The 16,277-nt window shown below is 46.9% G+C and overlaps 2 protein-coding genes across 2 annotated transcripts in view; one reads left to right on the top strand and one right to left on the bottom strand.

The window, feature by feature from the left end:
• SERTAD4 (SERTA domain containing 4) overlaps positions 1–45 on the bottom strand; it is a 371,017-nt gene extending 370,972 nt beyond the window's left edge. Inside the window, exon 1 of the mRNA XM_069768565.1 lies at positions 28–45. The gene's annotated coding sequence lies outside the window, so the exon portion shown is untranslated. The remainder of the gene's footprint in view (positions 1–27) is intronic.
• Positions 13–1,323, top strand: TBCC (tubulin folding cofactor C). Its single transcript, XM_069768569.1, has one exon. It carries the CDS (start codon positions 73–75, stop codon positions 1,054–1,056), a length of 984 nt encoding a protein of 327 aa, XP_069624670.1. The 5' UTR covers positions 13–72; the 3' UTR covers positions 1,057–1,323.
• Positions 1,324–16,277: the final 14,954 nt, after the last annotated feature.

A 16,277-nucleotide genomic window follows, 5' to 3' on the forward strand; every position in this document is an offset into this window, starting at 1 on the left:
TGACGTCAGTGACTCGCGACCTCCCTCGCTGCTGCTGCTGCTGCTGCTGCTGCTGCTGCTGCTGCTGTCGCTATGGAGATGGCCAATTCTGTTGAACGGCCCCGGTTACCGGAGAGGCTACAGCGGAGGGAGGAAGACAGGCAGCGGGAGGTGGAGAAGAAGCGGCAAGAGAAGGACGAGCAGGCCGTGCAGGAGGAGAAGAGCGGATACTTTAGCTCCAGCTTCGGCCTGGAGAGAGCCGCCATTGAGGAGGTGTTGTCCGGGGAGGATGCCGGTGGCGGAGCCGAGGCTCTGGATGAGGTTCCCGGGCGGCTCCAGCGGCTGCAGAAGCTGCTGAATGACAGCATGATGTTCCTGCCGTCCTATGACATCCGCCAGGCGCAGGAGCACATCACCCGGCTGCAGGGGGCGCTGGAGGCCCGGAGGCAGCAGCTGCAGCCCAAGAAGAAGTTCGCCTTCAAGTCCCGGAAGAAGGAGGCTCCAGCCGGCCCAGCCGCCGCCGTCATCCAGCCCACCGCCCCGGTGACCCGGGCCAAGGAGACCCCAGCCGAGCCCGCTGCCCAGTGCGGCCTCCGGGGCCTGAGCGGCCAAGTGCTGTTCATGGAGGCGGAGGAGATTGGCCAGAAGGACGTCCAGCTGAGCCAGCTCCGGGACTGCACCGTCACCCTGCCCGGCAGCCCCGCCACCCTGCACATACGGGGGCTGAGCGGCTGCAAGGTGCTGTGCGGCCCGGTGGTGACCTCCGTGTTTGTGGATCACTGCACCAACTGCCTCTTCACCTTCCCGTGCCAACAGCTCCGCACCCACAGCACCAGGGACTGCCGCTTCTACCTGCACGTCACCAGCCGCGCCATCATCGAGGACTGCAGCGGCCTCCGCTTCGCCCCGTTCACCTGGAGCTACCCCAGTATCCAGCAAGATTACCAGCGGGCCGGCCTGGATCAGAACCGCAACAACTGGGACCAGGTGGACGACTTCAACTGGTTGGCGATGGACGTCAGGTCCCCAAACTGGAGTATCATCCCCGCGGAGGAGAGGATCACCCAATGGAACTGAGACCGCAGCACCGTGTACTTGTGTCACTGTACAGAGCACGTCAAATGGGGACCAACTATATATAATATATATACACTTTATACAGTAACTGTATACATGTTTATGTATTATATTCCTTATATAGTGACTGTATGCAACAATGGGTCATATAGTAACTGCACATCAGGTCGTGTGAGAACCAACCGTGTGTGTGTATATGTGTGTGTATATATATATATATATATATATATATATATATATATATATATATTCACCACACACCGTAACTGCATACATCAAATTAACACCCACAGTATACATGACTTGTACAGTAACTACATCTGGTCATATGGACTGACCGTATGTACGCCTTGTATAGCAGACATATGTGAATAATGAAGAAATAAATTGTGCAAGATACAATATTAAAGGGGTTATCTTGCCTTAAGAATCCTCTTCATTCTAGAAAATGGAGTGACTTTTAATTCTGTAGAGTACAGTTTGTTCCCAAAGTTACCGGCCATTTCAGATACCTATTTCCTAGCACAGTGCTTGGTGACCCTGCATGCCTCCTGCTAGCAGCATGTGTGAGAGCGCAGAATGTGGGCCAGCAGCTCGCTCAGCCGGGCCAGCGGCTCGCTCAGCCGGGCCAGCGGCTCGCTCAGCCGGGCCAGCGGCTCGCTCAGCCGGGCCAGCGGCTCGCTCAGCCGGGCCAGCGGCTCGCTCAGCCGGGCCAGCGGCTCGCTCAGCCGGGCCAGCGGCTCGCTCAGCCGGGCCAGCGGCTCGCTCAGCCGGGCCAGCGGCTCGCTCAGCCGGGCCAGCGGCTCGCTCAGCCGGGCCAGCGGCTCGCTCAGCCGGGCCAGCGGCTCGCTCAGCCGGGCCAGCGGCTCGCTCAGCCGGGCCAGCGGCTCGCTCAGCCGGGCCAGCGGCTCGCTCAGCCGGGCCAGCGGCTCGCTCAGCCGGGCCAGCGGCTCGCTCAGCCGGGCCAGCGGCTCGCTCAGCCGGGCCAGCGGCCCCAACTGTCAATCATCAGGAGCACACTGCCTCCTAACAAGCTGGTAGGTAGAGGACCTTTGTGCACTTGAAGATTTAAATTAAGACAACCTTTTAACTATACCAACAAGTAGCCCAAAAGAAGAAGCAGCTGAGCAAGAAAAATTTAGTTTATTAATATTTCGGAAAAACACAGATCTGATAATGAAAATGATCAAATGACTGAAAAGTGCTAAGATTTAATTTTGAATTTTGCAGCAGACACAAATTTCTGTTTCATAATTCACACACCGTGTTCGGTTGTGAACGGTTTCATGTACTGTCATAGGACGGGTTCGTACATTGTTTGCTGTTTTAGTATAGGAACCATATACACCAAGACAGAGGGAAACTGACCATATATAAGACCTGTGTGATATCCGTATACATCACTTCTGATGGAGACTTCTAGTAAACCGTATATAACAAATGAAGACCATCATACTTATGCCTTGTATAAAAACCAAGTACTTCAGCCCCAGCATATAAATGTCTTGAATAGTAGCTATACATTAATAGGGTTGTCTCATGTTTGCACTGCCCTCCTGCCTCTTCATTTCCTGCCTAACGGAGGCAGCGTATTCCTGAAGATTGATGCCAGCAGCATGGTTGAACTTCTGACGCAAACTACGTGCCCTTCCAGTGTTAGTAGGAAAACGCTCTGAGGCCGGTCAGATCCAGCCAGTTCTAGAGCATTACTTACAGGCTCCATAGCAAATCGCTCATAAGTGTTGGCTCCTTGACTAGGACATTGGCCACTGCTGATACACTGCAGAGGTGTCCGGTAACCTAGGCAATGTGCTGTCAACTATCAAAGGAAAAAATCACTCCGGTCTTGAGAACTGAGACAATTTTTAATATGAAGTAAATTGCAAAGTTGCTTGTTCTTAAAATCATTTTGCAGTTTTAACCATTTACAAATGAAACAATGAACCCCATTAAGCCAAATGTAGAGCCGTCATGTATATGATGTGTACAGTAGCCATGTATATCCAGTCAGAGGGAGCCCGACCGTATCTAAGCCTCGTGTATAAATTCTCTGCTGTGCCTTCAGTGATACTGACTACGTTCGGTCTATTTATTATTCATTTACTCAACACATATTATAATTTTGACAATCGATGGTTCTGTTTATTGCAACATATGGTAAATCTGATGAGATCTACTCCAGTGTCACCTCCAGGTCTCCATCATCTATGCTGCCCAGTGTCACCAGGTCACTTCCCCAACTCCCAATACATACCGTAGTGTTGATTATTGTCTCTTTATGTGCATCTGAATAAATGGTGGAAGATAAAATGTCGCTTTGGAAAAACACCACAATTAATGCTGAGTAAAGTTAATTTTCCTGTTCTGCTTTTTAGTCGCATGGCATTCAGTCGCGAGCTGTGAGATCTGCTGGTTTCTTGTTCGCTGTAGGAGCTCGCGTCTCTTCAGTGTCTGATTTCATGTCATGTGTAGTGGGAGATTTAGAGCAAGGGTGTCAAGCTGCATTCCTCGAGGGCTGCAAACAGGTCATGTTTTCAGGATTTCCTTGTACTGCACAGGTGATAATTTAATCACCTACACAAATAATGAGTTGGTGATTAAATTATCACCTGTGCAGTACAAGGAAATCCTGAAAACATGACCTGTTTGTAGCCCTCGAGGAATGCAGTTTGACACCCCTGATTTAGAGGCTGTATAATGTGTGTTATAGAAAAGACTGCGCCACAATAAAGAAATTAAATGGGGAAAAAAAAGAGACAAATATATTTCCTTGTTAAAATTAAAAAAATAGTGATCCTTTCCCATTACGCTCACATCGTGTAATTGTTCTTCAGTGTGAAGATTAAACTAGGTTGATGGTTCTACCCTATATGGGGGCAGATGCCAGTACAAAGGTTGGATCTCCTGACTTTTTACATTGATTCACCGTTTACATAAAATGTGATCAGTAGGAGCAGATGTCCACAGTCACATAGGGGGAGATGGGATACCTCAATAAAAGGGGCTCATCCTGACTGATCCACGATTTCCCAGTGTAACTTCTAATGAAATAGAATACAAAGAGGGTATTTTCTGTATGTGACATAACATAGCTGGGCTCTGTCCAGGATGAGAGCCAGGAGCACGGACTGGAAGAACATGATATTTATACCAATATTTTCTGCAGTGTCGCAGTTTTCTTTACTATTCAATTTCTTGTTTCCTGCTCCGGGATTCGGTAATCTTAGTGCAGTGACATCCTCAGTATTATTGGCCCTGTTGGGCTAGGGGTGTGTTCTCACAGGGTGTATTTGCAACAGATTGTCTGCTGCAGGAGACACGGTGTCACATTGGGTGTGGTAGTTTAAAAGAAATCTGCGTGACACCCAAAGCAGTGAGACAAGAGCTGATTTCTATAGTATTTTAAAGGAATAGTCCAATACTCAGACAGCTAATTCTTAAATAAAACAAAAAAAAAACGCAAAACTGTACTCGCCTCTCGTGACATTGTTATTCCATGTGAGCCCTGCAGCCAGTCAGCAACTGCTAATGGGCTGCAGCGCTTACACGCCCCGGACATCTGAGGTCCGTCCAAAGGAAGTGAGGATACAGCGGCTCAATATCAGCCACTGACAGGCTGCAGGGCTGGTGGTATAACGATGTTACGTGAGCCCAGCACGAGAGCGGAGTTCAGGGCATTTATATGTTACAGGGGAAATATATTACTTAAGAAGAATTTGTCTTGGTAGTGGACAACCCTTTAATACTGCGGAAATAAAGACTTGGGCCCTGGTTGTTGTGTCTCCAGATTTCTGACGTAATTTTCTCATTAGCAGATTTAGTGTTTGCACCTTATTCACTTTTAAGTTTTGTGCTATGTTTTCAATTTTCTTTTTTAAAGGGAACCTGTCGCATGAAAAAATGCAATTAACCTGCAAATATGGGGTTAATCTGCAAGATAATCCCATCCCGACATATGACGTACCGTTACATCATATTTTGTGGTACTGGTACGTCCTGGCGATCGTGCGGGCCCAGTAGCTGAGCCAACGCGATCACCACCGTGAGCTTGAGTTAAGTGATGACTTAGACCCAGCTGGCAGCCCTGGGCTGTTTAATCCTCTAAATGCTGCGATCAATAGCGATTGCAGCATTTAGAAGGCTCTCTCTCCAGTCCGATTGGTGCCATGGGGGCTGGATGGTTGCCATGATAGCATGAGATCACATGACGACCTCCTGATCTGTCAGCTACAGAGGCCTGCTTAGGGCATGCCAGCACCAAGAGGCTTTTGTCAGTGTAAAACTGACACGTATAATACATTGTAGTGCTGGTTCAATGCAAAATATCGAATATTTGTCTGTGTTTTCACATGGCCTAGATTCATATACATGTGCTGCTGTGTTTCTTTATATCTATATGATGCAGCTTGCATGTGTTCACATTGGGAGTGCTGGTTGGTTTTTTTTCTTTGTTTAGTGTATGGATGTGGCTGCATCCAGACTGATCTTGCACTCCTCCCATTGACCTTGCAGGTGGCGGTAATCATCTCTACTTGCCCATAAATTGTAGGTTTAGCCCAGAGTGACATGTTTGTCCTAAGTTGCAGGCTGGTGGCCCAAGAGTGGCATGTGCAGTAGAGTAGGACCCATCAGAGGGAGATCACCTTGCCGTGGTTGATGGGCACACATGAATTGGCCAATTTATGTGCTAAGAATCTTCATTTTATCTATAACTGTAAGTGTTATGAAAAAAAAATTTTTGAAATTTTTTTAATGAAAAAATATTTTTGAGTAGTATGATTCATATTGAATATTTGTCTGTGTTTTCACATGGCCTATATTCATATACATGTGCTGCTGTGTTTCTTTATATCTATATATATATATATATATATATATATATGTGTATATATATATATATATATATATATATATATATATATATACAAATCACAAAATAAAGAACCCAAAAATGAAAAAGATTTTATACTGATGAAAATGTATATTTTTGTAAAAACAAAACCACATCTGGTATCGCCGAGTCCGGAACAACCTGATCTATAAAATTGTCACACTAGTTAAAGGAGTTGTCTGGTCCAAACCAATAAGTCTGCGGTCACTCTGCATGACTGCAGATTCGCCAGTTTCAGACCTGTGACCGTAAGGTTTGTATGAGTTATACATACCCCTGGCAGGTTTTTATTGTGTAAAAGCGCCAAAACATAAAAAAAAAAATATAAATGAGGTATTGCTGTAATTGTACTGACTCACAGGATAAAGCTGCCTTATCAATTTTATCACACGCGGAACAACATAAAAAAAAATCCAATTCCTAAATTGCTGGTTTTTGTTCATTCTGCCTCCTAAAAACTGGAGTAGAAAGTAATCAAAAAATGTCATGTGCCTAAAAATAGTCCCAATAAATACCTCAGCTAGTCCCGCAAAAAAACAAGCCTTCATTTGGCTGTCAGCCGAAATATAGGAAAAGTATAACTCAAAATATGGCAATGCAAAAACTTTTTTTCTCCTTCACCTCATTGGGGGACACAGACCATAGGGTGTATGCTGCTGCCACCAGGAGGCTGACACTAAGTAATACAAAGAAAAAGTTAGCTCCTCCCCTGCAGTATACACCCTCCTGCTGGCTCCCAGCTAACCAGTTCTTGCTTAGTGTCCGTAGGAGGCACACGGACAGGTCTGCTATTCAGACCCAAAGAACTCTTTTTTACCGTTTTTTACTTTTTACTACGGTCGAATGGGGCGACGGATTCTTTCATGTTCCGATCTCCTCGAACCATCAACAGGCGAGCACGGGAGTTTTACCTCTCCGTATCCTCTCCTGCGACGTGGGAAGCCACTGCCTGAGCTGATTTTAGGGGCGACGGGCCCCTTCAAGGGCACCGATCTCCCCCCTCCCTTATCAGACGAGCACTGGAGTTTCACCTTCAGTATCCTCTTCTGCAGCCAGGCCTATTGCCGGACATTCAGCCCTGTCCACCAGGTTTTACCCTCGGCTGTACAGAGGCACCTTCCAACGTGGCGTCCGAGCAGCCCCCACTGCATCACCACTGAAAAAGCGGATGATGGAAGGAGGCAGACGGTTCCTCTCCAGCCCTCTTCTGCAGGGATGGTGGATGGAGGCTCCCCAACCCTGCACCGTCCTATCTACCCGGGCACAGCTCCTACCTGCAGCCCCCTCCATATTGGGGTAAGTGCTCCGTGAGATTTGGGTTTTCCGGCGGTCAGAGGAGGGCTCCATAGCGACTGGGTCCCCACAGAGCTTTGCGGCACTTTTCTCCTCAGTCTGCGGGTGCGCGCCGGCTGAAGCCATAAATTTAGTCCCCGGCTTCGGCCCTGTTTAGGCCGCATCCCGGGAAGCCCCGCCCACCGCGAGATCTCGCAGGCCACCTTCTTCCTCCTCCATTGCGGTCACTTTCTTCTGGAGGGGACTGCGGCCGGCGGTTTTTCAGCGCTGAAGTCAGCGCTATTCCAGACGGGGGACTCAGAACCTGAGTAAGGTGAATCGCCCCAATATCTCCCCCCCCCCACCGGCACGCATCCCGGCAGCATTGAGGGACTAGCTTTCCCTGTTTTTTATATACTTAAGGCTGCAATCTCTGGAGCTCCTGCACACTACAGAATGTATAGTACAGTGTGCAGGCTTGCAAACAGAGAGCTGTGAGTTCCCAGCAATGAAGCTCTCATGACTCATTCCCTGGTGACTCATTCCCTGGTGACTCGTTCCCTGGTGACTCGTTCCCTGGTGACTCGTTCCCTGGTGACTCGTTCCCTGGTGACTCGTTCCCTGGTGACTCGTTCCCTGGTGACTCATTCCCTGGTGACTCATTCCCTGGTATTTAATACTCTGCCCGGTAGTCGCTGGGCCCATAGGTGCATCCCCAGCTTTCCATGCCTTTTTATTAAACCCAGGACCAGCATTCCCTGGTCTTAAGGGTCCCCTAGTTTTAAAAGGGTCACATCCCCAGCATTCTCTGCTCTGCCAGAAGCCGGTCTCCTTTTCCTTAGTACTTAATCAGGCCAGTATGCCCTGGTCTTAAAGGCGCAGGGCCAGTAGGCACTGGTCTTAAAGGCACATGGCAAGTATGCCCTCGTCTTAAAGGCACATGACCAGCATCCCTGGTCTTAAAGGAGCATGACCAGCATACTTGTTCTTAAAGGCACATTACCAGTATTCCTGGTCTTAAAGGCACGTGACCAGCATGCCCTGGTCTTATAGACTCGTGACCAGTATCCCCTGGTCTTAAAGACACGTGTCCAGTATACCCTGGTCTTAAAGGCACATGACCAGTATGCCCTTGTCTTAAAGGCACGTGACCAGTATTTCCTGGTCTTAAAGGCACATGACCAGTATGCCCTGGTCTTAAAGGCACGTGACCAGTATCCCCTGGTCTTAAACGCTATAACCAGTATGCCCTGGTCTTAAAGGCACATGACTAGTACGTCCTGGTTTTTCAAGGCCATGACCAGTATGCCCTGGTCTTAAAGGCACGTGACCAGTATCCCCTGGTCTTAAACGCAATAACCAGTATGCCCTGGTCTTAAAGGCACATGACTAGTACGTCCTGGTTTTCAAGGCACATGACCAGTATGCCCTGGTCTTAAAGGCTCATGTCCAGTATGCCCTGGCTTTTAAAGGCACACGACCAGTATGCCCTGGTCTTTAAGGCACGTGACCATTATGCCCTGGACTTGAAGGCTCAGGACCAGTACGCCCTGGTCTTAAACGCAAATGACCAGCATACCCTGGTTTTAAGGGCACATGACCATTATCTCCTGGATTTCAGCATGCCCTGCTTTTAAAGGCACATGAACAGTATGTCATCTTACAAAAGGCACAAGACCAGTATTCCCTGGTCTTAAAGGCTCATGGCCAGTAACCCCTAGCCTTAAAGGCGCATGACCAGTATTTACTGGTCTTAAGGGCACATCATCTATCCTAAGCTGGTCACCCTAACTGAGCTCTGGAGCACTCACATGCTCCCTCTCCTACAATGGGAGCCGTCGGCTAGCAGGGGCCGCAAGTATTCTAGAAAAACGTACAGGTTCTAGAAAATCTCCATCAACATTTGACGGTGATGCACTGGAAGACCTCTAAGTAGGATACCATACCTGGTCGGAATTTTATGGGCGACGGGTCCCTGGCTCCGATTTCCCCCCACACCTTCAACAGACGAGCACACGGAGTGTCGCCTCCATGTATCTTCTTCTGCATCCAGGTCTATCGCCACAACCTGCCCTGTCCACTCGGAAACCTCAATTCTGGGGATGTGGCGTCCACATTTGTGGCGTCCCAACAGGGAGGTTTTTCCCCCCTTTGTATCAGATGCAAGAAAGTGGACGATTCCTCTCCACTTCCCTGTTAAGAAGATGGTGGATCGAGGTTTTTCCTTATTTTCTTCTCTGCACGACGATGGCAGAGACCTGCTGGTTACAGTCCCGCATTCTGTCACTTGGCAGACTCGCCGGGCAGAATTTCTTGCGGTATTCCTACCAGTATCCTGGCCGGTGTATCGTCAATTAAGATTCCACAGACGGTCGGATAGCAAATCTAGTTCGTTCCGTCTTGTGGTTTCGGGTTCAGCGCTCTACCCTTCCTTAGCCGCCACATGGGTTGCTTGACCAAAGGGAGAGAATGAAAGTCTCCGGGTCCCAGACCTTATCTACTTCGTTCCACAGTATAGCTGGCCAATCAAATCTTCTGAGCGGGAGACTAGCAAGGGATCGTATCTCTTCTTCAGGCTCAACCAGCAGTGGAAGCATTGGCCAGGACAGTCTAGATCTAAGGGATCTTGGTTCCAAAATGGAGGGAATGAAAAGTATCTCCATTCCTGGACCCCAAACTTCTAACAACCTTTGACAGGGCCCTTTCTTTTTTCGGATGGAGTTCCTCCGCTCAGCCACTTCTTCAACAGAGAAACGTGGTTGTTTTCTGGCATCCATCGTCATTCGGGATTCTTACCCTCACATACCTATTTCTCCTCTCTACTATAATCTCTTCGCCTTTCCATTCGCGAACAGTATTTTCACGACCTGGCCCTTCTGCCTGGCTACCACACCAGAGTGGTCGCAAGGGTCATGGCGGTTGTCATGTTCTTCTTGCACCTTAGAAGCATGGTCGTCCTGCCCTATTTGGTCGACTTTGTAGCCGCTCTCCTAGGACTACGCTGAGTCGTCCATATCACTTGCAATTACCTCTCTATTGGGCTAGCAGCTAAACTTAGACAAGTTTTTTTTTTTTTTTTCCTCATTCTCAGCCCAGCAGATCCTCTTTGAGGATGATCCTGCCCAAGAAGGATGGTTATTCTCTCTCGGGTCTAGGTCGTGGCCCTTCTACAGGGAGCTTGCGCACTCGATCTCTCATTCCCTTGGTTCTTTCAATTCGCTAGGAGGGTTCTGAGGGAAAGGACATCTACGGAAGCAGTTTCCTTCGCTGCGCTCGTTTTCTGCAAGTCAATCAGGCTCTCAAAGGGTAGTCTCTGAGCTCCTTTCTCTTCCAGAGCCTTCTCCTGGCCCAAGGGCTATTGGGAGATACCATTGCCAGTTTTCTTCTCCCGATCATCTCTCTGTAGATCCGAACGGTACGGCTATTCCTTCAGCAGGCCCTCTGCCTTCTGGCGGGTCTTCAGTTGGATAATGCCTCGGCTGTGCCCCAAGTTAGCCATCTAGCAAGTACCCTCAGTCAAGCGCCATGGCTAAGGTACCTCGCACTCTCTGATGGGCCGAGTTCTATCTTCGGTGATCTCAACAGTACATTCCCTGGAGTAGAACACTGGGCGGCAGACATATTCAGCCGTCCGGGCTTTTCCTCAAGTGAGTGGGAACTTCACTCGGAAATCTTCCATCGGACCTGCCTTCACTGGAGTACTCCAGAGGTAGTTCGGATGGCGTCCAAACTGAACGCCAATGTACTCCAGTTCATGGTTTGGCCTCGCGATCCAAGACCATTGCAGTGCATGTTCTATTCTTCCATGGTACCAATTTCCATAACCCCTCTTCCACTACGTCTGAATCCTTTTCGGAAGCGGGTAGGGCCCCAGTGATCCCGGGAGACCCGCACTGACCATGTCAGGTTTTTTTCTCGCTTGCGGTACTAGTATTTTTCCGGCTTATTGTCTCAAGCTGGAAATATGGTCTTTCTTGCAGGCCCCAACCTGTAGTTCTTCCCTACCGCGTACCGTTAAATCCGTGGGACCTTAATGGTCCTGGGCATCTTACAGTGGACTCCTTTTCTGATCCGGATAGACTTTTCTATCAGGGAGGGTCTCTCCCCTTCTTTCTCTGCGTTCTTGTCCTCCTGATGAGTCTTCAGATCTCGACGCTCTGTTCTTTATCTTTTTTCCTTATTACCTTCAAGGCAAGGTTGCCCTCTAGCCATCCCCTTCCCTCGTTGCCAAGGGGTATTATATCTCCACTGTTGCAGGGGCATCGTCCTCTCATCTCCTTCGGCTCTAGTCCACAAAGCGGAATGGGTTCTCCATAATCTGGAAGAAGCGAGTGCTCTGAGTGGGTACGTATCGAGGACGACGTCCTTCCAAAGGTTGGACATTTTACTCGGGTTTTTCGATGGTAAGTAGGCTTCCTGACGGTCGCAGGAAGGGTTTAGCCGTTTTTCTTTGGGCACGTTAGCCTGGTGGATTCTTTTCTCCATCCAGGAGTCCTTTCGCGCTAGATGCCAGCCTATCTCCCTGTCTGAGGGCTCTAGGCACCAGACGTCGGCAAGCACGACCGCAGGCTTGCGAATTCCTCCAGGCTGCATGCATTCTTGAAGCACTATAATTCACTCACTTCCACAGATGTGAGTCTGGGCAGGTGGACTTTGCAGGCCGCGGTGGCGCACTTGTAAGTAGCGTCTACACGGCCTGAAGTGATGTTGTCCCCACCCAGGGACTGCTTTGGGACGTCCCATGGTCTGTGTCCCCCAATGAGGCGAAGGAGAAATAGGGAGTTTTGTGTACTCACCGTAAAATCCTTTTCTCCGAGCCATTCATTGGGGGACACAGCTCCCACCCTGTTATTAGCTTACGCTTTGTTTTTATCTTTTGATATGTTATACTCTTATATATAATGTGACATGCTTTATGCTTATATGTCGTTATTGATCTCCTACTGCTTTTGCACCGAACTGGTTAGCTGGGAGCCAGCAGGAGGGTGTATACTGCAGGGGAGGAGCTAACTTTTTCTTTGTATTACTTAGTGTCAGCCTCCTGGTGGCAGCAGCATACACCCATGGTCTGTGTCCCCCAATGAATGGCTCGGAGAAAAGGATTTTACGGTGAGTACACAAAAATCCCTATTTTTCGTAAAACAAAAAAACATAAAGTTGCCTAATCACTGATACTACACGAAGGACAGCGCAAAAAATAAATAAAGCCAATTCTTCACTTGCTGTTGATTTGTTAATTCTGTCTCCAAAAGGCAGTAAGGCTCAGCGCACATTTATCCTGCTCTCTACGCTGAGCACTTACATCGGGGTTTCCGTGTAAATCTCTGAAATACGTGATTTGGACAGAACCCCGGCAGAAGATTCCCTATATCGAGGCAGATGGAGGCACTGCGGATGTTGTCTGATCTGTGATCCAGCGGTGTCTTATTTTTGTAGGCGTTCATAAAAACACGATCCGCCACAGTTTTGTGCACTTTTGAAAAGAGAGTAGAGCACAGGATAAATGTGAACTGATCCAAAATGTTCTCTACCCCAAAATGCCACCAATAAAAGCTTCAACCCAACCCACAAAAAACGTCCCCAATCTGGTCCATCACCTGTTAACAGAAATGTAGGGGGTTGTCCAAGTTACTGGTAGCATAAAGGCTCTGGAAAAGTGACATGGCTCCTACCAAAAAAATATGCACTCCCAAATCCAAATGGCCCCCTCCCTTCTGAACCCCACAGTGTGCCTAAACCATAGAGCCCATGTTTGACATTAACGTAGTGAGGAGAGCCCCCTTAATCCATCAGTGCATGGCTCCAGAAGCACAAGCTGGGCACAATGTTTGGGCACTACAACGTATTGGGCACTACAATGGCATGTTTGCAATTCTAACTTTGCAACTTCCACTGCGTGTTTGTTTATTGAAAACCCCCATAGAGTCAAAATCGACACTGCACCCGTAGATAAATGCCCAGAGGGGTTTAAATTTCATTGAAGAGGTCACTTGAGGGGGGGGTTTCAACTATTTAGGATCATCTGGGGCTCTGTAAATTGGGTCCACAAATTATTCTAAAAAAATCTGCACTGCAAAAATCAAATAGCGCTCCTTCCTTCCCATGCCCTTCCGTGTGGCTAAACAGTACTGTACAGCTTTAAGTGGGGTATTGCAACATTTAGGAGACGTTGTGCAACAAATTATGGGGCTTTTTTTTACCCATTTTGCCTTGTGGAACTGAAAAATCTGGGGCTAAAACAGTATTTTAGTGATAAAAATGTATTTATTAGTTCTTCACCACCCAATGGTATAAACTTCTGTGGTGTCAATATCCTCACTGCATCACTAGATGTATTCACCAAGGGGTGCAGTTAGTAAAATGGGGTCTCTTATAGAGGGTTCTGCTGTTCTAGCACCTCGGGCGCTCTGCCAATGTGACATGGCACCCTCAAACCAGTCCAGTAAAATCTGCATTTGAACATGGCGCTTCTGAGCTTTGCACTGTGCCACAAAAGTAGTTTCTGATCACACATAGGATATTGGCGAACTCTGATAAATTGCATAACCAATTGCTTGATCCATTTTCTCCTATTTGCCCTTTTGAAAAATAAAAACTTGGGGCTAAAACAACAATTTACTGGTAGAAATGTAATTATTTTTTCTTCATCGCCCAATAGTATAAAATGTTGTAACACACCTGTGGTGTCAATATGATCACTGCACCCCTATATGAATTAAGTGAAGGGTGTAGTTTTTAAAATGGGGTACGGGGGTTCCTGCTGTGCTGACATCTCGGGCTCTGCCCATGTGACATGGCACTCGCAAATCATTCCAGCAAAATCTATACTCCAATATGGCGCCTCTTCCCTTCTGAGCTTCCGACTACATATAGGATATTAGTGTACTCAGGAGAAATTGCACAACAGTTTTTGGGGTTCATTTTCTCCTGTTACCCTTGTGAAAATGAACAGTTTAGAACTGAAGCAACATTTTTGTGGGAAAAATCAGATTTTTTTATTTTCATGGTTCAACATAATAAAATTCTGTGAAGCACCTTCTTGTTTAAAGTGTTCACCATACCTCTAGATAAAAAGCTTGAGGGGGGTAGCTTACAAAATGGGGTCACGTTTGGGGTGTTTCCACTGTTTAAGCGCATCATTGGCTCTGCAAACACGACATTGCATCTGCTATCTATTCCAGCCAATTTTGTTTGCTGGAAGTCTAATGGCGCTCCTTCCCTTCCAAGCCCTGCCGTGCCCCCAAACAGTAGTTTTCCCCCACATATGGGGTATCAGTGTACTCAGGAGAAATTGCAAATCAAATTGTACAGTCCATTTTTACTCATGTTACGCTTGTGAAAATGAAAACAATGGCTAAAGTAACATTTTTGTGGGAAAAATATATTTTTGCATTTTCACGGCTCAACGTTATACATTTCTGTGAAGCACCTGTAGGCCACCACACATCTAGATAAATTCATTGAGGAGTTTAGTTTAAAAAATGGGGTCACTTGTGGGAGGTTTCCACGGTTTAGGCACATCAGGGGCTCTCCAAAGTTGATATGGCATCTGCTAATAATTCCAGCGAATTTTGTGTTCCAAAACCCAATTGGCACTCATTCCCTTCCGAGCCCTGTCGTGTGCCCAAACAGTAGTTTTCCCCCACATATGGGCTAACTGCGTACCCGGGAGAAATTGCACAACAAATTGTACTGTTCAATTTCTCCAATTACCCTTGTAAAAATGCTAAATTTGGGGCTAAATAAAAATTTTGGTGGGAAAAATAAAAATGTTAATTTTTTTCCTTCCACATTACTTTTGTTCCTCTGAAGTACCTACATGGTTAATAAAATTCTGGAATGTGGTTTTGAAGGGTGCAGTTTTTCAAGTGGTGTCACGTTGGGGTATTTTCAGTCACATAAGCCCCTCGATGTCTTTTCAAATGTGATGTGGTCCCTAAAATAAACTTTTGTACATTTTGTTCCAACAAAGGAGAAACAGGAGTTTATGGTGAAAAATTGTAACAAATCTTTATTAGCAAAATCACATATAAATAGACACAATATTAAAAAGATGTGATAACAAGGACACCAAACCAGGTAATATTCAGCACCCTATTAAGTACCCGTCCAAAAAAGGACTGCAAGTATGTTATATATAACCCCATCCAATGTCAAGTCCATCCATATACTCCCAAAGTCTCTGGAGGGAGGACGCCACTCATTGTGACCTAGTGGTTAATACATAATGATATCCCTAGATCCAAAGATCCTTTTGTTATATGCTGGTTTGTCTGGTTTGTTTTCCAGTTCATTACTGGTGCTCAGCAGGAAGAATTGCAAAATGACAACTCAGCGCTGGGCCTGATGAAGGACATTGCAGCATATTTTTTTCCTGATAAAACCAAGCAGGCGCAGCCTTGTACAGTAAAATATGCCAAAATTCATATAGGATTAGAAGGTTTTATTTTCTTCAGGAAAACAGCGCCACCATTGTCCACAGGCCGCATCTGGTATTACAGCTCAGCCACATTGAATGCTGCATTTTGTCTGGAATGTCTATTTTATCCTGTACTGTAACACCTGATAATTTATTATGATTGCTTTTATTTTGATTAATTAGCAGCATTTTAATAATATTTTACAGTACATACTTATATCATGTTACTTGATTTTTAGCTACTTGTTACACTGTATCACTGATTAAATGGCTTCTTGTTTTCACTTTGGGGTCTTAAAGGAGTTGAAGTGGATCTGGTACAAGATTTTGCCGTCTAAACTATATACTTTATGACATAAATCTCTTAGACCTGATGAGTCTACTTATAATCTCGCTGTATAATCCTGATATTAAAAAGAGCATTTTATGAGTTCAGCCGTGGAATGAAATAACTCAATTCCAAGAGTATTCAGTCTCCGTCCGCCCAGCCTGACTGAAAGCTGCAGCTTGTATGGAGCAGTGTGAGATCTCAGCAGGGAGGAGGGACAGTGAGGAGCTGTCACTTAGGCTAGGTGGACAGAGCCTGGGTAGTAGAGCCTCGTTCTCGGGATATTTCGGGTCCCAGCTGTTAGACCCATT

The sequence above is a fragment of the Ranitomeya imitator genome, chromosome 5 (assembly GCF_032444005.1).
Source record: "Ranitomeya imitator isolate aRanImi1 chromosome 5, aRanImi1.pri, whole genome shotgun sequence".
Classification (NCBI taxonomy): domain Eukaryota; kingdom Metazoa; phylum Chordata; class Amphibia; order Anura; family Dendrobatidae; genus Ranitomeya; species Ranitomeya imitator.